Raw genomic sequence first — 27,535 nt, 5'->3', positions numbered from 1 at the left:
ACTGATAATATCATTAAGATTGTAAGTACATTTTAAAACATATTAATATTCCTTAATAAGTCTATCATGTAATTCTGTCATTAGTGACTTCTAAAATAGTTAACTTTTTCTTTTAAACACAATATGCTGTAATTGTCTATTAAGTCAATGAGTATCTAGGGACTCTTAAAACTGCTGATTATTTTTATGCTGCATTTTGAAAGAACAAGTACTAAAGATCTCTTAAGAAACTCTCTTTTAAGAAAAATAAAATTGAAAATTTTCTATTACATGGCTACGTTACTAATCTTCTATTTTTATATAATAATGCAATATAAGAATGGCCATCATATTTACTGTTGCATATCTGGGCTATAATTTTATTATTTATTGTTTTATATTTTAAGTGAATTTCCATCTCTGACAGTACAAAACTTATCTAATTTCACAGAACCCCAAATGTTCACCTAAGAAGGCATTATTAATTGTTGGATATCATTGGTTTGTCCTTTCCCCCTTGCCACTAGGAGCTTAGGTTTATCAGTCACACCCATCAAAGTGCTCCCGAGTCACTCCCATTCTTTTGTTTATCTGTAACCAATTCTACCAGTTTATCTGCTCTTCCCTTAATCAAACTCTGTTAATTGGTAAGGTCAGAACTTCCTAGGACACTGAATATTATAACATTGCCTTTCTCTCCTCTTTATGCCTTTTGAATAATTTACTTTTAAAGCTATGTCTTTTTTGTATAGACACAAGAAGACAATATTATGTTTTTATAACTTAAGACTTAATTGGCCTCGATATTCCCTCCTGGGCATCTGCTCTCTCCACTTAAGCCTCAGTTGCCCTCAGTTCCTAGCACCCCAAAGTAGGGTCCCCGACGTGGGATGGGAAGGATCCAGGGCAAGCGGTGAGTTATGTGCTACCTTGGCATCGAGATGGGCCTGGCCAAAGTGCCTAATTCTTAACTATAAGTTAAGAGCTTGATCATAGACAAATGCTGTCATGATCCAATAGTAATTATGAGACTGGGACCCTGCCAGGGATGGGAAAGACTGATCTGGCCTGAGCACTGTAGTCTGAGATTGAGATGGCCCCAGGAGAGCAATTCTATAAGCTTTAATGCATCTCTTATTGTGTCCATACAAAATGATTAATATTATGAATTCTTATATGTTTGCTGGCTGAGGAGAAGAGAAACACATTCATGGGACTCTGCCCTTGGGTGGGTCTTCCTGCTGAAAGAGAGATTCTGTCCTAGTGAAGGCATTCCCCTGAGAGACAGAACTATACCCCCTATATTGTAACCACACCTTTAGATAAGCCCCAGGCTGCTGGGGGACGGGGAGATTTAAGGTAGCTGTATGAGGGGGCAAAGGGAGAGTTCCAGAGGAGAGTGTATAGAGGGAAGATTGGAATAAACTGCAAGTGAGACCAACCATCTTGGCTCCGTTCCTTCCTTCGCCTGCCACATCTTCGCCATCAACCTCCCCGGGGTGGGGGAAGAGGCTGGAGGCTACCGAACTCGGGTGGCGGGAGAGACAGCTGCTGCCCTAGGCCCTGTGCCTGGCTCGGTGCGGTGAGGCGTCCCTTCCCTCTCCCGCGCCCTTTTATTTTTATTTTTACACAATTAATCATTTGTTATTGAATAATAGGTAATATAATAACCTTATAAGGTAATATAATAACCTTAATAATTTTATCTTAGAATAAGAAATACACAGATCATATGTTTTATTTACAAGTCAATTTTTGTGTGATAAACCAAATGGAATTAATGAGCTATATCTTTTACAAAGATATATTGTATTATGCTATTTGTGCTTAACAGTTAAATAAATTAGCAATGCTTTCAAGCTCTTTAATATAAATTATACGTTCTTACTGTAACTCCCACTATTATTCTATTAATATAATACATTTCAAACTCACAATGTTTCATTTAATTTACTCTATAATCAAGCATCATAATCACCTCCAAATATAAATTAAACAGAAACTAAAGAAAGAACAATGACAAAATCATTTAGACATGGAAGTCGGCTAGGAAATCTCCTTTTTCTGCCTGTCAACTTCCTATTTATAAAAGTTTCCTTTGTTGACTGTGGGGCTGTTTTGACCCACATCTCTCCCATTAGACCTGACTATACTAATTCCATATCTACTACTCAAGAAACTCAGTACATAAATGTTGCAGGCAAGAGGCTGCGATAGCCTCTATAAATGCAAGCTGTTTCAGCATAAGTGATTCATCAATTTGTATTGAAATAATATAAAATAAACTTTTACTGAAAATAGAAGTGGATAAACACTTACATAGGCGATACTCATTATCTCCCCCAACTCTCACTCATAAAAGCAAGGAAACACAGCACTAAACTAATTCTATATTGGGACACATGCTATGGAGAAAAAAGAAGCAGTGAAATAGAAAATAAGAGGTGGCTGCTTTAAACTCTAACCAGGGAAGGCCTTCCGCAGAATAGATCATCTGAGTTGAATTCCAAAGGGTGAGACAGAGATGTTTATCACAAGAAGAACAGACTAAACTTTATGGACAATAGCCAGAATTTGAAAAAAACCCAAGTGCCCGAGAACAGATGACTGGCTAAAGAAACTTTGGTACATCTACACAATGGAATACTATGCAGCTGTTAGAAAAGATGAAGTCATGAAATTTGCATATAAGTGGATTAACATGGAAAGTATCATGCTGAGTGAAATGAGTCAGAAGGAGAGGGACAGACATAGGAAGACTGCTCTCACTTGTGGAATATAAAGTTACAAAATGGGAGACTAACACCCAAGGATAGTAGAGATAAGAACCAGGAGGATTGCTCCATGGCTTGGAAGCTGGCCTTACATGCTTGGGAAAAAGGCAGCTCATATAGAAAAGGAAACACCAAGCAAGGATGCTTAGAGGACCCACTCGGGATGGGAGACACATGCCGAAAGTAGACTATAGACCAAACATGATGGCCACTTAATACCTGCATTGCAGACCACAAGACCCTAAAGAAGAGAGAGAGCAAAAAAGAATGCCCTGCCCAGAGGCGGGGGTGGGTATAAGGTGGGGGTGGTTGAAGGGATACTGGGAACACTGGTGGCGGAGAATGGGCACTGGTGGAGGGATGGGTACTCAATCATTGTATGACTGAAATGTAAGCGCGAAAGCTTGTAAGTCTGTAACTGTATCTCACGGTGAATCATTAAAAAACTAAAAATTTTTAAAAAATGGATTGATAGTTTGAAAATAAAATTCTAGCCCCAAGTAAAAATATTTTAAAAATTAAAAAAAATAAACTTTATGGACAGAGAAAATAGAAAATAGCATGCAAAGGTCCTGGGGTGAAAAACTGTATTAAAGAATCTAAAAGAAAGGAGTGAAACACCTGAAAGGTTAAAGGGAGATAAGAAAGGAGGTCAGAGAACTTACATTCCTTCTTCTTACATACTCCCTCTGTTCTCTCCCTTCACCCCTTTCAAGCTGGCATTAAAGTGGGAATTTACTCCTGAATGAGGCACCACCCACAGAGCTTGGAGCCAGCTATGTGGGGCCTGAGGTGTTCTGGGGAGTGGCTCTATCTATCAGAGAAAGATCCCTCAAGGCAGGAGGCAGAGTACAGTGCAGCTCCTAATAGCCAAACTACATCTTGGATCTAAATGACTGGCAGGTAAGCAGAAACCTGAGCCAAGATAAAGAAGTCAAAGACCTGGGGATTAAAGCAAATAATCAGGACCATTCGACTTTGGGTTAAGTACCTTGAGGTATGATCCCAAGGGATGCACCCTAGGTCCAAAGATTCCTCTTGTTAAAAAAAAAAAAATTGGGGCTGGAGCAGTAGCACAGCGGGGAGGGCATTTGCCTTGCACGAGGCTGACCCGGGTTCAATTCCCATCATCCCATATGGTCCCTTGAGCACCACCAATAATTCCTGAGTCATGAGCCAGGAGTAACCCCTGTGCATAGTTGGGTGTGACCCAAAAAGAGCAAAAAAAAATTGATTGAGATTCTATGGTTTATAAATATTTTCTCAAGGCAAGGCTAATCCTTGTCTTTAGGACTAGCCAGAGTCCCTGTGTCACACACTGCATGAACAGCAGTAGGGACCTGTCTCCCCAAGCAGGAGCCTGTGCTGTGATGCCTCTACTTGACTCGCTGCCCCATCACATGGCATAGCAGGTGCTATAAAATTTACCTTTCCAGGGTTCTATATCTCTCTAGAAACGCAGAGTTGGCATTTCTGTGGGTGTCTCTAAGGCTGTGTGGAATAAATATGGGCATGGAGTAGGAGGTGCGTTTGCAGAAGTTTTTGAGTCAGGGATAAATAAAGGGAAAAACAAGACACTTTCCACTTTAAGCTGTAAAGTGCTCCCCAGGATTGTTTTCATGTGATGTAAGACTCCATGGAGAGGCCAGGCTGACCATGCGGCTGACCACAATGGCTATACACCAGGGCCATATTTCCATGGCACCTAAAATCTTATCATGGCATGCGACCTCTGAGTTCTCCTTTCCTCACATGAATGCATCGACTCTGCGCAGTTTCTCTAGGCGATCCTTCAACTTAAATGCTGAAAATAAAACTTTCCCCCATTCTTCCAGACAGTGATAATTTTAGTTAGCAGCTGAGACACCTTTCTGTCTCAACAGGGGGAGGTGGGGAGGGCACCTCACCTGATATCAAGTGCACTCCTACGTTCACTGTTATTACCAGCAGTCCAAGCCTGGAAACAGGCCAGGTGCTGAACAACAGGTGAGCAGATCAGGAATCTTCGGTTTGTCTGCACAGTGGCACACGACTCTGCTAAAGGCAGGATGGGATCCTGCAATCTGGCACAACACAGGTGGGAGTGGAGGGGATATGCTATGGAAAGCCAGTCAGAGGGAGAATAATCTCTCTCCTGCAGACCATAAAGAAATGTAGTAAGGGAATATCACCTGGATGATGGAAACAAACTCTTAAGAGTCAGACTGTAGAACCAAGCTGCCAAGGTGTGTGGTGAAGAGTGGGAGGGAACCATGAGATACTGGTGGAGGGTCAGGGGCTTGGACATGCTGGCAGGTGTGGTCCTAGAACACTGTATGCACAAGACTCTTTCACTATCAGCATGGTAAATCATGGTGCCTTAATAAGGTGCAAAGCATGCTCTAGGGGTTAAAGAAACGAGGAAGCCCATTCTCACCAGGGCCAGAGCCTCCTGTCTCTGCAGAGCCGTGCAGCCACTGCCCCTGCACCCCTAAATAATCGGGCAGGGTACCACCAGCTTGGGGATCCTGTGAGTTTTCTATTCAACAACCACATCTTTGATGTCGCCCAAAGAGAAACTATTTCCTAAGCTTCGAGACTTCCTGAGACAATGAATCAAATAAATCCTCTCACCTATACCTACTTATCTCTGTGCCCACACTGAGCAAGCAGCTTTGTTCCTCTCCAGTTTGTGATGCATACTGCTTGCATTCATCGCACAAAGAGTGAGGCCAGGACCCGCTGCTGGGCTCGTCACCTGCACAGGGGCACTCTCCTCAGAGAGCTGAGCAACCGCGTGTCACTCGTCACCCCCACAAGTTCTTGCCATTGCATATTTTGTCATTTCAGAACATTTTTACCTGTGCCCTGGTGAGAAAAAACTATTAGTTTTCAAGTGGCACATTCATCTCTGCATTTAATATTTTTTTAAAAAATGGTTCTTTTGTTTCCAGTTATATCTACCTTATTAGAGCGAGACATTGTAACCTGTCATATTTTTATTTCTAGTCCTAGTTTAAAATATTAGCAAGCCATTTCTATGCATTGAATATTTTATTGTTTAACTTTCAACTGTTTAAAATAAGGCTGAAAGGGAGGGTGAATTAAGAACAGAAGGATCATACTAATGAACTGAAGAAACAGAGACATAGGAAAACAAGCAAACTGTACAATATTCACAAGAGTCCTCTGCATAAAGGATGCAGAATGATTTACCTCAGGGTAGATTATGAAGAAGTATGCTCTTAAGATTAAGGAAGGCTACACAGCTCACAGACCAAGGAACTGACCTACAATTGACCAGAATATCCATTCGGGGCTGTGAAAAAGAATTTTTGACATGCATTCATCAACTGAAAGAGCTTCAAAGATTCCAAAGAACGCTGGTTTAGAGACAGTAGAGCGGGCAAGGTGTTTCCCTCACACTGGGCTGACCAGATTCACTCCAGGGTATTACATATGCTCCCCCAGCACTACTAGGAGTAATTCCTGAGTGCAGAGATAGGGATAATCTCTGAGCATTGCAAAGTGTGCCCTCTGACACCCCCTCCCCCAAAAAAGAATTCCTATGGTCATTAAAATGAAAATAAACCCTGCACTAGGATATCTGGAAGTCTAAACAGGGATCCATCCATCCATCCATCCATCCATCCATCCATCCATCCATCCATCCATCCATCCATCTATTCATTCAGTAAATAACTCGAGTTTTAAGAGTGCATACATATAAGTGGATCAACATGGAAAGTATCATGTTGAGTGAAATGAGTCAGAAAGAAAGAGACAGACATAGAAAGATTGCACTCATATGTGGAATATAATGTAGCAGAAAGGTACGAGCTAGCAATGATGCAACTTCTAGCAGAAATTTCTCTGGACTCAGTTACTAAAATACTAAAATACAGAAATCCAAAACCTTGCGACCGCTATTGTGGCCACACGACCTCGTATCTCTTCATTCTCAGCAATGGAAAACAAATTATCAAATGCTTCTTTTCTAGCAGGTCTGACTTTGGGGGTGGAATCGCCAAACAATAATAGTGAGTTTTTGTTGAAATATTGAATGCAATCAAAGTAAAGAGAAAGAAAAGTGAAATTTATCAGCTACACAGGCAGGGTGGAGGGCTGGGGGGGTGGGGGGTGGGGGGGAGATTTACTGTGGTTCTTGATGGTGGAATATGTGCACTGGTGAAGGGATGGGTGTTTGAACATTGTGTAACTGAGACTTGAGCCTGAAAGCTTTGTAACTTTCCACATGGTGATTCAATAAAAGAATAAATTAAAAAAAAGAGTGCATCGTCGTGCAGAGGTGCTACTGAGCAAAGAAAGATTAAGCATATCAAATCATGCAGCCTATGAAAACTGCCATCAAGAGACACACAGGTGGTATGGAATTAGAGAATGGTGTAGTTGCTGTTTGGGCACACAAAACATCTCTGGGAGAGGACTTTGACTAAAACTCTAGGAGTGTGTGACAACACAAAGCTCCAAGCCAAAGGAATAGCAGACACAAAAGTAAAATTTAGATGTCCTAAGGGCCTCTGTGCTGGGGAAAGGTAAGTGAGGAAAGAGAAAAGGCAGAAGACCTGCTGAGGAGATAACCAGAGTCTGAGTATAAAGGGCCACCAGGTGAGAGGGAGCACTCTCGGAGTCCGAGAGATGGGTTCTGGGCAGAGGAGTGGCCAGAACATTGTTACCGAAACACAGCAGAGGCAAAGACAAAAGGCTGTAGGATAGAAGGTCCAAGAGACAAAGCGTCTTCCGAGCATCACACATAGGATGGGGTGGTGTTCCAAGTACAAACCCAAACCCGAGGCACAGGGGTCTCTGGGAAGACTACAGAAGAGAGGAACAAACCTGAAGACAGTGAGTACCATGGCTTAAATCAAAGGCAAAGAAATAGCCAATTGTGCTTAAAGAAGACTTAGAGAAGGCTCAGTGACAACTGGCCTTACCCTGTTGGTCCAACAGGTAGAAACCTTTGAGTGAAAAGGACTTTATTCACTGATGGTCTATTAATGGCGAGGATGTTGTGACTTACAATAATTATATCTATATTATAGATGTAATAATATCTATAATAATTATGACAACAATTATATTTATACTTATTTCTAACATATTTGTCCTCAAATCTATTTCTAGCCCAGTGTTCCTGCTGCAAACTTAGTTTTAAATTAACAGCAAAGTTCTTCAGTTTTCAACTTACTGGGGCCGATAACACTAGCTTATATTTCTCTAAATCAGCAGTTCTATGTTTCAGGCTGCTGCTTTAATATTCACTTACAGATCAGCAACCCATTTATGCATTGTGCGATCATAACAAGCAATTCAAGGGAGATGGGTGGACATTAGTTTGAATGTTTAAGAAAGAAAATCAACTCCCAATTTTTGTGACTACTGAAGGGACAACTATGGGATGGGAAGGCAAGATAACTGTTTTCCTTATACCAACCCTGCTACTAAAGTGCCCCTGTGCCAAGATAACTGGAAAAAGCCAAGAGTGCTTAACTAAGCCGGTGAGTCACAAAGTACAGTGATTTACCCAAAGACACAGAGGCATTCAGAACAAAATAAAATTTACATACAAGTTTTATCTAGCTCTAAAATCCAAGCTCTTAAGCTTAATTTTCTAAAGCAAAAAAAGTATTCATACGTATCATTACCTTATGGCATAAGTTATCTGTGGGTAAATAATTAACCATCTAGTATATAAGCACTATTTAGGGAAATTTGCACCAAATGTGTCCAGGATTAGTTTGCAAATTGTCATTTAAATGATTTTCCAAAAGTCAACTCAGTCAATTAGGCATAATTTTTCTGGTTATGGTATTTTTAAAACTCTTTTAAAATGATAAGAAATTCAAAGTATGACAGAAAGATACTGATTACTTCATTATGATTTTTCCATCAAGGATTATATATCAGAAAACAAGAGCGACCACAGCTACGTGGTGCCCACATGGCAGGAGAAAGGAGAGTTGAAGTTTCTGGTAAAGTTTCAGGTGACCTGCCAGTGAGGTTCTAAGGTGGAGGATGAGGACTCGGAGGACATTGCCATCACCTGCCTCAGTCGCTGCAAACCTTGCACTGAATGGCGACATCTAGGTTTTCACTCTAAAGAGGCTTTTCACAAAGACCCATCAAGGATTTTTATTAGATTGGCGTGATTGAATACTCCTGTCGTAGCCAAAATAAACACTACATTTGTGCACAAGCTAAGAGCTACACCATATATTCATTATTGGCTTAGTTCCTACACTGAGTATAAATATATTGATTAAATGACATTAGAAAAATAGATAAAATGACCATTTATTGTTAAGATATATAAAACCTTAATTCAAATAAAATATACATGAAAATTGAAATGTTTTTATTTTACTTATGCTTCCCCCATCTCCACGCCTAAAGCATCCATCTCTCTCCTGACTCCCTCAATCCCCACAATGCCACCCAACCCACACACGCCTGCTCCTTTGGCTCAGATCCCTGTATTATCCAGAGTCCAAGTCATCACCACTCTAAGAGGCTAGGCTGGACTAGACCCATTGTGCTGTGAACAGCTTTAAAACCAGTAGGAACCTGCACTGCATTTTTGCTGTCTCACAGACAACTTTGGGAATTTATTTATTTTTTTTTATTTATTGGCTATAGCCCCTCAAACTCAAATCACTAAAAAAAAAAAAGCCAACCATGTATTTTCTTTTATTTCCAAGAACTTATTGTAACACTGAGCTACAAATATGTTTAAAATTACTCAAGGGAGAAACATCATGAAGAAAACCACACTAAAAAAAAAAATAATACAAATTTTGTCCACCTCATCTTTAAAACATAGTCCTTTATTTCGGGGGCTATGCTCAAGCCCCCTATGGTCAAGGACTGAACCCAGGACTCCTGAATACAGAGCAGACACCCCATCCTCTGAACTGCCTCCCTCACCCCACACACTGTCACTGACCACCACAATGACACAACTGTCTGTGATGTATTTTTCCCCTTGTTTCTACTGTTAAAGTTAAATGTAACCCTGTATCTACTATGACACATCCTTCAAGAAAAAATGAAAATAAAGTCAATAAAACAGACAAAGTTCAAGCCAGGTATGTCTCCAAACAATGATAGGGCAGATTAGATTATATGATTTCATATTTTTTCCAAGTCCAAAACTTTCAGTTGTCTCACAGTACTTCATCAATAAAGCTGTCATATATACTAAAGTGCTGATAGCAATGACTAAGCCCCCTGGACACAGCAACAGGAAAAATAACAGAGAAATAGACTGTAAAAAAATGAAATCTAAAATACCTAAAAATACCTCAAATCTTGAAAATTTAATGTTGGTCAAATGACTTTATCATACATGACAAAATACTGAGTGTGATTTTATAGTTCTACTTATAATGTGAAATTACTTTGATCTCATTATCAAAAATGCTGATTATTAAAAGTTTAGTTGGAATTACATGAGTAGATAAGATCAACCCTTTGACTCAGAACAGAATTCAGCAATAAAAATGCTCTGACATAGCTTTTGTAGAAATGCCATCTCTGAAAGGTGTCAACATGCTACATATAAATCATACCAAATAGTGTGTGACCCCGTCAGCTTCTTGCCACCCAGGCATTTGAATTGTACCAAGGAGAGTGTTTTTTTTTTTTCGTAAAAGTGCTTCAAATTTGTTAAATTTAAGTGTGAAAAGCAATTCAAGGTGGAAATGAGGATATAGGAAGGTTATATTTCCAGAATCTTTGCAAATCGACTTCAAAGCACTGGAATAATTCAGTTTGGTGTAGAGTCTTGGTAAGAAACGGTGAAAGGGTAAAGCACAAAGTTGAACAGCACACGGATGTGAAGGCCTATGTGTTTGTGCAAGGGAATCACAAGTCTGTGAAATAAGAAACCTTGGTCTGAGATGCAATACACGGTCCAGGGGTGCACAGGACCCAGTTCAACTCCTAGCACCACATGCATCCCCCTCAGAACCACCAAGTGTGAACTTGGTGGCCTCTGGGTGCTAGCACAAAACTATCCCTATTACCAGGAATGACTCCTGGGAAGCTGTGAACTCTTTGGGAGGTGAGAAATATAAAATGAGTATCAGTGAAATGTTTAAAAATAGAGAATAAGATGCCATGGAGGTAGTGTCTTACAATGCACACAGCTGACCCAGGTTTGGTGCCCAGCAGCATATATGGTCCCCTGAGCACCAGCAAAAGTGATCTCTAGCACAGAGCCAGAAGCAATCCCTGAGCATCACTGGTGTGGCCCAAAAGAAAAACAAAAAAAGGGTACAGAAAAGGATATGATAAAAGTAACAGTCACGAAGTCATTACAATAGTCAGTGCTAAACTCTCAGGATTTGTTTTGTTTGACTGCTTAAGCCAAAGCAATTGTTTCCACTTTCCAGCAGAAAAAGAATTCAGTGTTAAGTACATGATGGAATGAACTTTGGATAAGAATCGTATATGTGTGCAGTTTCTGCACTGAAACAGGGGTCTTGGCCCCAGGAAGGTAGCTCACTTATATAGAGCAGTGCATGACTGGCCTGTGGGGAACTCAGTTAAAACCCTGCACCACATGGTCCTTCAGCCAGATATGATCTAGGGCACACAAGCCCTGCCAGGATGGCCAAGGTGGTATGCGGTGGTATGGGCATTTCAGGGCTCAAGTAGCCCCACATTCATTCTAGGAGATTCATACTCTAGAAATTCATTCCAGACTTCTAGAGATTCATTCTAGGCTTATAGGGAGGATTTGTGTAATTAACTCCTCAGTAGAATGTGGGACCACACTCTGTAAATCATTTGGAACCAAGATGAGATATGATACATTACTATGAGATTGGATGAGAGGGGTTACAGATGGATTCCAGAGAGGTTATGTTATGAAAGAGAATCAGAAAGACTTGGAGACTGGTTGGATGTGTGAGTTGGGAAAGGGGGAAGGTGAAGGTGGTAGAAGTGAAGGAAGGGGCCTGGGGGTGAGGACAGAGCAGAGTCCAGAATGGCTGCTAAAGAAGCAAGAACTCTGGGAGGAAGTTGTGACTAGAAGAAGAAAAGCACAGTGTTGGTTTGAGTGTACCTCAAGATGGAACCATGGTTTGAGTTCAAAATGCTTGTGAAACATTCAGATAGAGATGCTAGAAGGCATCTAGCAAAAACAGGTGAACAGATGAGAAGCATGCGTGCTGTACCTGAATTGCCATCGGCACCCATCCCCACTGAGATCTTTGCTCCTTGAGAAAGTTACCCGGTAGTGATGACGTACACACGTGGGGGGTGAGTGGGGAAGAGGATTGGATATAAAACGGGAACTATCTCTTTGCTATACTGGGCTGTGAAATTAAGGACAAAAAATGCAACTGAGAAGATCACAAAGCACACAAGCTCACACATCTCCTGGACAGAGGACTGACCCCCCCCCCCACCCCCCGCTCTGCATTCACGGTGTGAAGGGCCCATGCCTGGGAATGTACTGCAAATTACATAAAGACCCGTGTCGTAGTGATGGTGCAGATTCTGAAGAACGCAGCATGTTGTGGAACATGCCTATCAAGCTATTTAGTCAGTGATTCTTCTCAGGCAAAAACGTAAGGAATGCTTTAAAAAATGCAACAGCGCTTTCAGAAAATTGTATTTAGGATTAATTATCATCTAACTGGCTCAGCGATTTTCATCCATAAACCTGGAGGGGGATGTGAGGGCGATCTGGCTGCGACATCTGTCACCCCACTGATCACCAGGGTTGACTGGGCTGATCTGGCTGGCTAGGTGGGTGTCCCCTTTCTCCCTCACCGATCCATGTGCATCCCTCCGAAGCTGTGTGCTCGGTTGAAAAGAATGGCCTTCCCCGAACAGAGACGGACCGGTCTTCGGTCGAGGGTATAAGAGTAGCTGTGCTCCTTGCTAGAACCTCCAAACAAGCTCTCAAAAACTAAGAGGAAATTAGTAGAAGTAGTAAGGGAACAAAGTAAGAGTGGAGACTTTGCACCTGTATCTGGAACTATTGGTTGTGTCAGCCTAGTAGGATCAGAGGAATTATTCAGACCAAAAGAATATTATATGTTATACTTTGAGGTTCATTGGAATACTGAGTGATTCTTTTGTCCTTAAGTGTAAGTAGTTAGAATAATAAAATAAATAGACCAATAAAAAAGGATTTTGAAAATATTCACAATTATAAATTTTAATTGTTGAAAATAATTTCTCAACTTTTTGCCACCTATAAAGCAAATGTAATTAATATGGGGCGTTTTTTAAATGAGAAAATATACTTCAGCTAAAATTAATGGCAAAAATTACACAAATTTAGATCCCACTCAGTTTTCCAAACTAATATAGGAAATGAAGATTCATTAGGCAACATTATCAAATGAACCTAATTATAACTTTTTACTCATATAAAGCATGACCTTTGAGGATTAATTATGAATAATTGACTCTCAGTATAGCTATAGCTGTGATTAATCAAATCATTGATATTTAGCATGAAAATACTTATAATGTCATGAAAAAGTAATGTTAAATTCTGTACTAATGTTAAGAAATTCAGGATAAGTACTTAAAAAGCAGCAACAAAAGCAAAATACTCACGATATGGCAGTTCCAGAGGATGTCCTGTCACATCGCACCATCCAATTGGGTGGATATCAGGGCTGTCTGCATCAGTCCAATAGTCATATTTGTGATCCCAGCCATCAAAGTGAATCTGTTAAATGATCATTAGTAACTAATATTTCAGTATTGTTGCATCAAAATACTAGAAGGAAAATCTAAGAAATATTTAAATTGTACTAATCATATATTTCAAATAAAACAATATTTGAAGTAATTTGAAAAAAAAAACTTTCTAATTTAACCCTCAAAAGGATTATGCTAGTGTTTTGAAGAAATTAAATAAGATGATAAGTTCAAAAATCTGTAAATTACGCATAATAAATTGATTGGATAAATCTATTTTTTTGATAAATCTATTTTTCTCTTTAATTCTAAGAATTTCACGGTCCTGAAAAGTGAAGAGAGGTGGAATTACTGGAACAAAGAGGTAAGAAACGTGGCAAATGCACTGCTGACACTATAGATTGTAGTAGTGAACTGAATAGCTGCTTATGTCATTAAACTTTATTAATAGTTATTAAAGTAAAATGTGAAAGTTATGAGGAAGTCCTCTGAGGAAGTTGTGTGGGAAGGTCTCAACAATTCTAACAGATATCATTGTTTTTCATATTACTTACGAAATACATGGAAGTGCACACATACACAGCCAAACACAGGTCTGACAATCACTGAAATAAAACCCAATTTCTGAAACAAAAATCAAATAACTATTTCTGAAACTTTTACACCTCAGGTTCTAGGTAGTTCAGTGTTGGGCTGTTCATTAGAATTGAACCAAACAAAGTATGTGAGGGGCCAAAGAGATAGTGCAGCAGGTAAGATATTTTCTTGTATGTGGCTCAAGAAGATTCAATGCCTAGCACACATAAGGCCTCTGGATCACTGCTGGAGTGATTCCTGAGCATGAAGCCAGGAGTAATCCTTGAGCACTTATGAGTTTGGCCCCCAATTCCTGGTAAGCTACCTGTGGTATATTCAGTATGCCCAAAACAACAAGTTTTGTAACAAGTCTCACAATGAAGACGTTACTGGTGCCTGCTCGAGCAAATCGATGAACGAATCGATGAGCAAATTGGGACGACAGTGCTACAGTGCTTTACTCTCATATTTTCTATTAGTTAAATGAGAAGCAACCCATCTCAAATCAGAAAGTGCCTTTAAAATTCATGCTCTGCATAAAAGGAATAAAATTGTTTTGCATTTATAATAAAACAAATTAGAAACTTATGATTCTTCAGGAAATATAAATTAAAACCTTTTATTAAGTTTAATAGGACCAAAACATTTTTTTAGAAGATTCTTATTTCCAAGCAACTGTTTTCTCCGAAGTGCGATTCTCAGATTCTCAGACCTGAGTATCAGTATCACTTGGTAATATGTCACTGTGAGTCTTAGTTGGTCTATTCTTTAAGTCCTGGGTGTATGGGATATACTCTAAAAGGACACTACCATTTAAAAAATATTTAGTCACTGAACTCAAATTCTAGTATTCCAACTAAATCCTACTGAATCAAAAATTCTAAAGGATTAAGTCTAAACAAATCTGAATGGAACTGAATCCTTTTGATGCAGCTGATATATGCCAAAGTTTGAGAATCTTAAGAGTAACATCCAAAATAATAATTCTATCAGACTTGCTCTTTTGAACATGGTAGTTAACATTAGTAACTATTAAATGAGATAAGACAAAATCTAAAGAGAGGAGGACCAAGAACTAGGAGGATTATTCTCGACACGTCAATCTAGGCTGAACTCCACCTGTGCCCTTGAAAGGGAGACTTCACAAGTTCAGGCCGAGAGCAGCTAATCGAAGCCTGAGAGTAAAATAAAGATACTATAGATCATACATTACTGGGAGAGTAGGAAGACCAAAGTGGAGAGACTCATTCAAATTTGAGAATTTGGGTTACCAAAGAGATTTCATGTTTGGAGTAAGAATCATATCCTAGAATAAGGGCTTCTTAAGAAAAAGCCCTGAAAATTGCTTAGACAAAGTGTAAACAATAATGAGAACAACTATAATTTAACTAATATATATGTTTATTAAAATTTAAAACCCATATTTTTACTGTTTTGGTTTTTCACTCAGCAGTGCTGATGGGGCTTGCTCTTGATCTGCAATGTTAAAAGCTCAGAGATCACTCCTGGTGGGGCTCAGGGCAGCATATAAGGTGTCAGGGATCGAACCTCGATCAGCCATGTGCAATGCAAGCACCTAGTGCTGTGCTACCTCTTTACTCTAAAAATGTTACTTTTTATTTTTTATCTAACTGTGAGTTTTAGTGGGAATATTCTTTAAGACGTGGGGTCTATGTGAGGACACGTGTCCACTATTAAAAAAACTTTTTAGTCACATGGTTGACAAAACAGTTAATGATAGGGTTCCATCATGCAACATTCCAAACCCACACCTGAGAGTCCATTTCCCATCTGTCTCAAGATTCTCTCCTAAAAACTCCCCACCCATCTCACCAACTCTTCAGTTATGTAGACCAATTCTCCGGGTCTCTTTTCTTTGACCACTTCTTATTTCCTTAATATGTTTCTTTTAAAAATTCTTTAATCTTAAAAAATTTTAATTGGGGTTCTTTGGTTTAAAATACTATTAATAATGTTTTTTCAAGCACATAATTCTAACACCACATCTATTACCAGTGTACCTATCTCCTTTTCCCAAGGACCCTAAAACCTCTTCCTCTTGTTCCCTCAATCTGATGTGTGAATCAGTTCTCTCACTCAATTTATTGCTGTTTGGCCTTCCTTGCTACATTGCTGTTTGTCTTTAAGTCTTGCATATGTTGGCACGGTAAATCCCCATGAATAATTAAAGCAGTCCGTGGGGAAAAAGAATATGGGAGGCATCAAACCCAACTTCAAACTATACTACAAAATGTTAGTAATTAAAACAGCGTGGTACTGGAATAAAGACAGACCTGCAGATAAATGGAAGAGTGTCGGATATTCTCATACAAACCTTCAAATATACTGTCACATAATCTTTGATAAAGGAGCAGGAAGTGTGAAGTGGAGTAAAGAAAGCCTCTTTCACAAGTGGTGCTGGGAAAACTGGGCAGCGAGAAAGAATGAAAAAAGAAAGAAAGAAAGAAAGAAAGAAAGAAAGAAAGAAAGAAAGAAAGAAAGAAAGAAAGAAAGAAAGAAAGAAAGAAAGAAAGAAAGAAAGAAAGAAAGAAAAGAAAGCAAAGGAAGGAAAGGAAGGAAAAGAAAGAAGAACTCAGACCTCTAATACCAGGCACAAAAGTAGATCAAAATGGATTAAAGGACTTAATATCAGACCTGAATCCATCGGTACCTGGAGATCTTCCATGACACCAAAGCTAAAGGCATATTCAGAGATGAAACGTCATTGACCAAGCAAATGGAAGCAAATATAAACAAATGGGACCACATTAAACTAAAGAAGCTTCTATATCTCAAAAGTTACAGGGACAGCCCACGGAATGGGAACATTAATTTACTCAATATCCATCAGGAAGGAGCTAATATTCAAAATATATAAGGCACTGGTAGAACTTTACCAGAAAAAAACCACCCAACCCCTCAAAAAATGGAGAGAAGAAATGAACAGAAACTTCCTCAAAGAAGAAATACAAATGGCCCTTATTTCTACTATTCTCGGGTGTTAGTCTCCTACTCTGTTATTTTATATTCCACAGATGAGCACAATCTTTCTATGTCTGTCACTCTCTTTCTGACTCATTTCACTTAGCATGTTGATCCACTTATATGCAAAATTCATGACTTCATCTTTTCTAACAGCTGCATAGTATTCCATTGCATAGATGTAAAAAAGTTTCTTTAACCAGTCATCTGTTCTCAGGCACTCAGGTTTTTCCCAGGTTCTGGCTACTGTAAACAGTGCCGAGATGGACATATAAGTGCACATGTCATTTCGACTGTAGTTTTTTGCTTCTCCAGGACATATTCCCAGAAGTGGTACTGCTGGGTCAAATGGGAGCTCAACTTCTAATTTTTTGAGGAGTGTCCATATTGTTTTCCAGAAGGGCTGAACCAGTCGGCATTCCCACCAACAGTGTAGAAGGAGATGCATGCTGAAAGTAGACTCTAGATTAAACATGATGGCCACTCAATACCCCTATTACAGATCACAACACCCAAAAGGAAAGAGAGAACAAAAGGGAATGCCCTGCCACAGAGGTGGAGAGGGATGGGATTGGGGGGGGAGGGATACTGGGTTCACTGGTGGTAGAGAATGGACACTGGTGGAGGGATGGGTGCTCGAACATTGTATGAGGGAAACACAGTACGAAAATGTGTAAATCTGTTACTGTACCCTCATGGTGATTCACTAATTAAAAAATTAAACCCCAAAACTATGAAAGTATAAGAGCATTAAACAAAAATACAAATGGCCAAAAGATACATGAAAAAATGTTCAACCTCCCACAATGTCTCTCCACGTTTCCAGTAACTCAGCAGTCACATCCATAAGCCACCTCTGGCAGGTGCCAGGTAAGCTCCTCAACGCCATGACCCAGAGACTCACTTTCCTCTCTTGGAAGAGAGCATAAAACGACAAACCATAGCCATGCCACCTGACCCCGCATCAGGCTGTTTCATTCAAGGCACCCCAGAGGGGGGTGGGTGAGGCCTCTCCCTACCCCAAAGGACCCAACCCTGGCAGCCAAAAACCTCCACAACTCAACTGCTGCCTTGTTCACGGATGCTCTCCACATACTCAGGCTGAGCCTCGGCCACGAGTAAACCTATTCCTGGACACCTCATATCTTACACCACTCATATTCCAAGAATACTGAACCACATTAGATGGGATTTAAAGTAGAAGGCAACCAGTCTCAGAGGGAAATATATTTTTACAGATACACACACACACATATATACATATACACACACATAAGCACACAAGGCTCAACCTTTAACAACATATTAGTAATTTCTTACAGCAGGGCTTAATGGCTCCTGGGTGAAATGCAACAATCTTCACACACTTTCCCCTAATGAAAGTTTTTCGGAGCATTTTCAGTGGTTTATTCAAAACAAACAATAGAAAATAAATTATTTCAGTTTTGCTTTGGGGAAGGGGTTGGGGTTTGGGATGGAAACATACAAAATATGGTGGTGGGAAGGTATAATAGTGGTGGGACTGGTGTTTGAATATTAAGTGTAATCAAGTATTGCGAACTACTTTATAAAAATAAAATTAAGTGAAAAATATTTTAATGCTCTGTGTCACTAATCATCAGGGAGATGCAAACCAAAACAACAATGAGATATCATCTTACTTCACAGAGACTAGCACACATCAAAAAGAACAAGAACAATCATGCAGGTGCAGATTTGGAGAGAAAAGGACTCTCCTTCATTGTTGATGGGACTGCCAACTGGTCAAGCCATTTTGGAAAACAACATGGACATTCCTCAAAAAACCAGAAATGGAGCTTCCATTTGACCAAGCAATACCACTTTGAGGAATATAACCCGGGAGCCCCAAAACTGCAAAAAAGCACTTCTATGTTCATTGCAGTACTATTCAAAAGAGCCAGAATCTGGAAACAACCTGAGTGCTTGCAAACAAACAACTGGATAAAAAAACTATGGTACATCTACATTAGTGGAATTCTCTGCAGACACCAGGAAAACAGAAGTCGTGAAATTTGCTTATATATGAATGGACATGGACAGTATCTTGCTGAGTGAAATGTCAGAGAGAGGGACAAGCACAGAATGATTTGACTCATCTGTGGGACACACATACACACACATATATATATTATATATACACACACACATATATATATATATATATATATATATATATGGAGAGAGAGAGAGATATCAAGGGCCAGGGGGAATGGAGGAATGATCCTGGGTGATGGAACATTGTATGGCTGAAACTCAATCATGAACAACTTTGTAACTGTATATCTCATAGTGATTACATTTTTTAAAAAGTCTCACCTATGAGATCAATTTGCAATTAACTCTTTCTGACTGACTTCCCTCAGCATTACATCCTCGAGTTCCATCCATGCTTCAAACTGAATGATTTTGTTTTCTATTACAGCTACTTCATATTCCGTTGTGTGCGTGTGTGTTTATATATGTATATATATACATATATATAAAACTGTATCACTGTCATTCCGTTTTTCATAAATTTGCTCCACCTACATCAAATTTCATGACTTCATCTTTTCTAACAGCTGCATAGTATTCCATTGACATCACAACTTCTTGAGGTAGTTGGGAATCTGGATTGTTTCCGCATCTTAGCTATTGGCTGTTTCCATATCTTGGGAGTAAACATAGGTATACATATAGCTTTTCAGATCTATGATTTTGTGCCTCAAACCATACTATTTAAGGAGGAAAAGTACTCCAATCCCTGTACGCGATGTCATTCATAGAGAACAATATATAGTGAATACTTCTTAGAGATGTCTATAGACATGAAAATATGAGTCGGACTCATTTTTTTACAAAAATTACAAGCCAAAGAGTAAGGGTTACAATACAATGGGTGGGACACTTGCCATGCAGATGGCCGACCTGGGTTCCATCCCTGCATATGGTTCCCTAAGCCCTGCTAGGAGTGATCCGTAAGTGCAGAGCCAGGAGTAAGCCCTTCGAACCACCAGGTGTGCCTCCCAAACAAAACAAAACAAACAGAAAAAGAAGTTCATAGAGATGGGCCAGAGAGATAGTATAGTGCCTAAGGCACTTGCCTTGCATGCGGCTGGCCCTGGTTCAATCCCTCTTGTAGCACATGGCACCTGCCCCTGAGCATTATCAGGAGTGACCCACAACCACTGCTGGGCATGTAACAAATATAAACCAAAAATAAATTTAAAAATAAAATAAATTTAAAAGCAGGCAAAAGAAGAAGTACAAATACTGGATTACTTCACTAAGCTCTGGCGAATAGAATAACAAGACAAGGCTGGAACATTCTTTGTCCTAGATTACGGAAACTAAAATGCAAGGAGAGGAGGGATGTATAAAGGGAGGCAAGAAGAAGCAGGTGTGAAGGTAATACAGGGGCCGGGGTTTGGGGTCTTGACCTTGCGTGTAGTGTAGAGGCAGATACCTGTTTATATTGAAACCACTTATGCCAACACTACTGTAACTATGGGACCCAAACTACAATAATTAAACTGTCTGCCGACCTACTAAACAATAGGCAGCAGAGATATGCAATCACTAAGTGAGGAAAAAAAAAGTATCTGTGCTGTGCTGGAGACACAAAGCTTGACTTCACAGCTGATGAAGTAGTTAGAAACTAAATATTGGAGAAGGTACTCAAGGAAGAATAATCTTTGCCATGAGTTAACTTTCTACTTATGTGAGCATTTAATTCTGGGCTTTAATCCCTGTGTTTTCTTCTAATTCAATACCACATAATTTCGGTTAATATAGTCTCACAGTAGAACATTAAGTTGGGGGATAGTATATCTCCCATTTTCTTTTTCCTCATTATGACTTTCACTATCTGGGGTCTTTGGTCTAAAAATTTTAAAATATTTACTGTCTCCTTGAATAATACTGGTGAAATTTGCACTGAAAGTGAATAATACTTCAGGTATAATAGTCATTTAAACAGTGTTAATTCTTGAAATCTTTCAGCTTTATCTTATACTTCTTTTAACAATACCATAAAGGTTTAAGTAGATTTCTAGGCACTAGATTTTTGATGCAATCATAAATGAGATTCCTTACTTTTACTCAAAATATTAAAAATAGGTCCACCACACAAATTAGAAATTCTAGTCACAGTTGCCTATCCGAATAGAAATTGAAAGAGTAGATAATGTCAAAGTCCATACATGGTGTTAGAGGGATATTGTACTTGAATGATAGGTATGATATTGTAGAAACATGCACGGATGTAAAATTGTATCCCTAAGTATATATAGTCTTGTAAATCAACGTTTCATTAAAATTAAAAAATCATTAATAGAAAATAAGCAAGTCACTGACATTCACAAAACATTTATCTAGTAGAAGACTTGACAAATAGTACAATATACTATTCCACACCCACTCAAATAACTTAAATTATGTAACAACATCGATTGTTGGGGATGTGTTTGTGTGGCTGTGGTATTGAGCTACTACTTCAAGAAATATTTTGCCACTTTCTCACAACTCAAAGAGATTAAAAACACCTATAAACTAAGTTCTTGGGGTTTTAAACATAATAGCCAAAACTTGAAAACAATTCCAATAACAGCATGCCAATAAACATCCACAAATGAGCACTGTTTATTAGTAAGATTAATAATTATTAATGAAAGTGGATAAATTGAACACATTAATAAGCATCAAACATGCTACCAAGAAAATGAGAAAATGTGGGCGACACAAAACATTAAAATGAAGTCTGACCCCAAGCTCAGATTCAGAATCACTTTTTTTAGAAGTGGGCAGGGAATAGTGCTAGACCACACAGAACCCAAATGAACCGTTCAGTGTTGTATACCTTCCAAATCTTGGGTGGTATAGTACTTACACAGGATATCTATCATTTAAAACTTATCAAAATGCGTGCATAAAGTCTACACATTTTATCATTTGTCAATTATATCTCAAAATCAATTCACTTAAGTTATATATGTATTCAAGATTTTATCTTGGGTTATTCTGTTATTCTTGCTGAACTGCATAATGTCCATCATATCAGGTACAGTCCAGCCAATCAAAGTAAAAACATCCTTCTTTAGCAGAATGGTGCTTGATGCTTGATCAACCAATATAAATAAGTTTGTATGCAAGTGTTTGCATAAAAAAGAGAACAAAGATTTCTCAAGTGCTAACATTTAAGCCCATCTCACTGCAATGTACATCTCTTTTTAAAGTTTTTAGTACAATTTTGCTATCTTTTGAAAGAAAGCATCTTCAAGTACAAATAAGACAGAACAAACTCTGGAGTAAGGGTTTGCCTCAAAATGTGAGAATTTTCCCTTTCCCTTTTTGGGTCAGGACCTGAAAATTATAGATTTTAAAACCAACCACAGTATACTTATGCTATCTGTTGAAAGTTTTCGAAAGCATAGGATGTCTTTTAATATGTACTTAATTCAATATTTTCCCATTAGATTCATTAGGAAATAAAAAATTACCCTTTCCAAGTCTATATATAATGCAATGAACTACTCAGTATTAAACATATACACTCTAATACAATTAAGCAATGTGTACCCTACTTAACTGCACAGCAGGTAGGGCGTTTGCTTTGCATGTGGCTGACCTGCGTTCGATCCCTCTGCCCCTCTCAGAGAGCCTAGCAAGCTACGGAGCGAATCCCGCCCGCACAGCAGAGCCTGGCAAGCTACCTGTGGTGTATTCAATATGCCAAAAACAGTAACAACAAGTCTCACAATGGAGACATTACTGATGTCCACTTGAGCAAATCGATGAGCAACGGGATGACAGTACTACGACAGTGCTACAGTGCTACCCTATTCAACAAGGGCCATCAAAATTTATAATACAGAATTTTAACCTATATGTATATATACATTAAAGTTATCTTAATGAAAAAAATATCCTTGAATTTTCTCATTTCTGTAGTGAAAATACAATTTTATTCATTACTACTGTGGAAGAGATAGTATAAGGGTAAAGTGCCTGCTTTGCACCCACCAACTATCCCTGGGTCAATCCCTGGTACCACACATGGTGCTCCCCAAGGCATCATCAGGAGTTATCCCTGAGCAGAGAATTAGCAGTAAGCCATGAGCACAGCTGAGTGTGACTCCCCAAAACAAAATAAACAGATAAATTAATAATTCCTAATAGATAGTCAAATTGACAGAGGAGATTGGCATTTTAAGAATGTGTTCCACCAGAAAGACAGTAGAAGGGTTAAGGTACATGCCTTGTATGTGACCAATCCTGATCCTGGATGGCACCACTAACAGTCCCCTGAGTACTGCTGGTGTGGCCAGGTAAACCTAAGCACCAGAGAACTGGATCAGCATCACATACTAAGATCCTTGTATAGACGCACTGGACCAACTGGTGGGGACTCACCATCACAGGAGGAGGTGTCCTGAACATGGCTCCTCGGGAGTCATATCCACAAGAAAGAGGAGGAGAGGAAAGGAGAGGAGAGGGGAAGGGAGGAGAAGAGAGGGGAGCAGAAAAGATCAAAAGAAAAAAAAGAAAAGAAAACAAAGAAAGTTAGGAAGAAAGAAAGAAATTAACAGCAACTTTTTGTAAAGCAAAAAGAAAGGAAGGAAGGAAGGAAGGAAGGAAGGAAGGAAGGAAGGAAGGAAGGAAGGAAGGAAGGAAGGAAGGAAGGAAGGAAGGAAGGAAGGAAGGAAGGAAGAGAGGGAGGGAGGGAGGGAGGGAGGGAGGGAGGGAAGGAGGGAAGGAAGGAGAAAGAGAGAAATGAACAAGTCTTTTTGTAAAGCAGAGAATCATTATGGAAACCAAATCATTTCCAGCCCCATATTTTATACACTTGCCATTTTTCACATTTGATTTTGTATAAATAACTGAAATATGATTTCACATACTGGAACCCTTAACTCAAGATGTTTATAGACTAAGAAAATAAAGGTTAGATAGTGAACTCGTCCCATGTCTAAGTTCTGATCAGGGAGGTGTCCTGATGCTAATCATCAATACAATATTCATTATCAATACTTGATGGTATAGTATCTTGGGTATTAAATGACTACATCAATACATTAAATAAAAACAGGAAAAAAAGAGTGCTCAATAGAAATTCAAAGCTTCCAATCCACTGAGCAAATTCTGCCCAGCTCTGCCTGCTCTCTAGTGCTCAATTCACACACGCGGGTTACCTCGGCCTCTGGAGTCTGCCCATACGCTCCAGTCGTGCGCACGAGTACACGACTCAGCACCGGAGTTTGGACTTTGTCAGGCTTCAAAAGCCACACACCGAGTCATACGTGATGGTAATCACCAATCTTCTTTGAGCCTTTGGGCAACTGGAAAATTAATCGTTACGTACCTCGGAACACTGGAGCTAAATTTAATGTATCACCACAATTTTATTAGCCTAAGCAATTATTACACTTGTTTGCCCCCTGTTATGTGGTTCTTAAAATTTTAATTTCCGTTTTAACAGGCTCATTTGATATGTGTATTTTTTCAGAGCCCTCAAATTTATCTGAAAGGCAATGGCAAATAAACACATATGAGGCTAGAAAGTGGTTTTGCAATAATGACTCTTCTGGCATCGATTGAATGAGTTCTTAACTAACAGGGTATCGCCTGGTTGTGTGCTTACATATTCCAGAAGTTAAGTGTAAAATGCCTATATTCTCACTAAAAGTGCTCAACATGTTGTTTTCATAGATTATGGTAAGGACCGTCAGAAAGGTTAAAAGGTATGTGGATCTAATAAAGCAATTAATAACAAAACTTAAATTAAGAACAATTAGTGAGAGAACCACTCCACAGGGACTACTATACATGTGCAAATCTATTGTACAAGTGGCAAATTAGAGTTTGAAACATGAAAATGGCATTTTCATAATGAAGATAAAATACATAGAATAACATAGGGCTACCGATGGCATAGGACCACACATGCTTGCACATATTAAACATGATTTCCATCTTGAGTCTATCTGTTTACATGCTTACCCAGGCAAGAACAGAGTTTGGGAAGGAAACACAGTGAAGGAGGTTTATGATTAAAAAAACTAAAGTGTTTATTTATTTATTTATTTGCTTTTAGGGTCACACCCGGCGATGCACAGGGGTTACGCTTGGCTTTGCACTCAGGAATTACTCCTGGCGGTGCTTAGGGGGTCAAATGGGATGCTGGGAATCGAGCCCAGGTTAGCCATATGCAAGACAAATGCCCTACCCACTGTACTATCACTCCAACCCTGTGTGTTTATGCTTTAAAACATTACTATCACATGTTCATATTGCAAGAAAAGAAAGGCAAAAGGATTCCATAGAAATTGAGAAATCTGATTGATGATGATTTGCAATGCTCCTTCTCAGCCCAGGATTCTGAACTTCTACTTAGTAGTTTAGAAACGAGAACACACTAACACCATTTGCAAATCCACTCACTCTGAGGGAAGTATTTTAACAATATCAGTTCCCTTTCCTTTGCCTGATTACCTACTCTGATGCACACTTGATCTAAAAAGGTTACAATTAGTTTCTTACATATTCCTTCTAGTTTCATTCCTAAAATAAGTTTCATAGAATAAAACTTCCATAACAATTTTAATTGCTCTAAATAAATAAATACTACTGGATGGGAAAATTGATAGATAATCGTATTTAAGAGCATTTGCCACCTAACTGCTAAATTTAACTATTTTGATTCTAGATTTAGAATTTAGCTCTTAAATTATAGTTGTTAAATTAGAAAATTAAAAATATTCACTGGTTATTCTAAAAATTGTAGGGCTACTACCCAAATTCACCATATTTTGGGGCACTCACTGGCTTTCAAAATTTAGTACATGAAATACCAACCATCCCTTATCTCCACCAGGACTCCATCCAATAGAGGATGGTCAGGAATGATGCCTGGAAATCACATTTTATAACCACAGATGCTAGATTATTCTCAGAAGGAAGCTTTTGGATAAAATTTAAATTTTTTTCTATCACCATAGCAACAGGGTTGTTAATCAACTGAACCTGCCATCAGACAGAGTTTCTATCTAAAGCAATCAAGAATAATTTAACTTTTTTTAAAAAAGTCATATATCTTATTTAATTTTATGAGACAATGAGACCAATTAAAGACATAATCCAGAGGACATTCAACTCCAAATGTTTTCGTTTGTGATAAATCTACTTTTGTAAGTTTCCATTTATTTCTATTATTACAGCAAATTCAATTAGTTTTTCCATATGTTTTCCACATAAGATAACCACAAGAAATAAAAATGCCAAATTTCCAATACAATCCCCAGGGTTTTAATTCTTATTAAGGAAATTTTAAATATTTCATCAGGTAAGCATATTTGGGCTCTACAGCAAAATGTCTGTGGGCAATAATTTTCTTAGGAAGAAAAAATCTTCATAAGCAGTGTAAGGACAAACAATCTCAAAAACAGTTTATGGTTATAGCTAGCATAAATATCACCATAAGTTCTGCTGTAAGATTTATGAAGTGTAAGAGTAGGGCTTATATATCCACACATTCATCACCAATGTAAAGGGCATTTTCTTCTTGGTTATTTAGCAGGTAGCTATCTTTCTTTTATTCATTACATTGATCTGAGCTGTGGACTTTTTTTTCAACTTTTTTTCAATTTATTCAACAAATTTTCTCAATTTGTACTAACATGAATTTTCACTTTGGTCTTGAATAAAATCATCATGGTTTTTAATGTTTTTACTAAATCACATGTTATACTAATTAATTATGAATCACCTGTGTAGTTTAAAGTAAAAAAGTCCCTGAGCTATTTAAAGTAAAAGAAAGTACCTGTGGCGTTTAAAGTAAAAAAAGTTGGCATTTTTAAGAGTAGTGGGACATAAAGTATGTACATGAAAAGAAACCTTAGTTACATCTTGAGGAAACATAATTTATAGTTCAAAGGGTGATTCAATTAAAATTTTTAAAAAATTAATTGGAATTTAGTATAAATAAACAAATGGTTCCTGTGGCCCTGACTATATAGGATGAGGTTTCTCTGATGTTTACTCTGGGAGAGCTCCTGGTTGAACCTGGAAAAGCCCTAGAGGAAAGTCTCATGTCATGTCTTCCCTCAACAACTGGGTCTCCTAGAATTTTTAACTCTGAGTCCTTTAACCTGAGTCTCAAGCAACTTGTCAGTTACAGTTCAGTTTCCCTAGCTTAGGACAGGTTCCCCAGGACATTTCTGCTTGTGACATAAAGTTTTGTGACCCAGGACTACATTTACACACCTACCTGTCCCTCCAGTCTTGATATCAGTGATTTGCTATGTATCTTCTCTCTTTAAGCCTTAGATCCATAGAGAATTGTTGATTTTTCAGCCTGTTAAGTTTTTTACTAGTGTTTTAAGGAGCTGGAAACTGTTACATCTCTTCTAATTTTCTGTTTCTAGTACCAGATAGTATATGAAGCATATCTGTTGAAGCATGTTAACATTCTATTTGTTGGACAAATGAAAAACCCAGTGAATGCACAAATGCAAATATACCCATTCAGATTATGAAAATGCTGCAGAGCAAATGTATCTCTA

The 27,535-nt window shown here is 38.6% G+C and overlaps 1 protein-coding gene across 1 annotated transcript in view; it reads right to left on the bottom strand.

The window, feature by feature from the left end:
* The window catches only part of L3MBTL4 (L3MBTL histone methyl-lysine binding protein 4), a 487,327-nt gene that overhangs the window by 195,689 nt on the left and 264,103 nt on the right, over positions 1 to 27,535 (bottom strand). The window contains exon 13 of the mRNA XM_055125658.1: positions 13,332 to 13,446. Coding sequence (XP_054981633.1) covers positions 13,332 to 13,446 — 115 coding nt within the window. The remainder of the gene's footprint in view (positions 1 to 13,331; positions 13,447 to 27,535) is intronic.

The sequence above is a fragment of the Sorex araneus genome, chromosome 2 (genome assembly GCF_027595985.1).
Source record: "Sorex araneus isolate mSorAra2 chromosome 2, mSorAra2.pri, whole genome shotgun sequence".
Lineage (NCBI taxonomy): Eukaryota > Metazoa > Chordata > Mammalia > Eulipotyphla > Soricidae > Sorex > Sorex araneus.
This window is presented reverse-complemented; position numbering and strand designations above follow the sequence as displayed.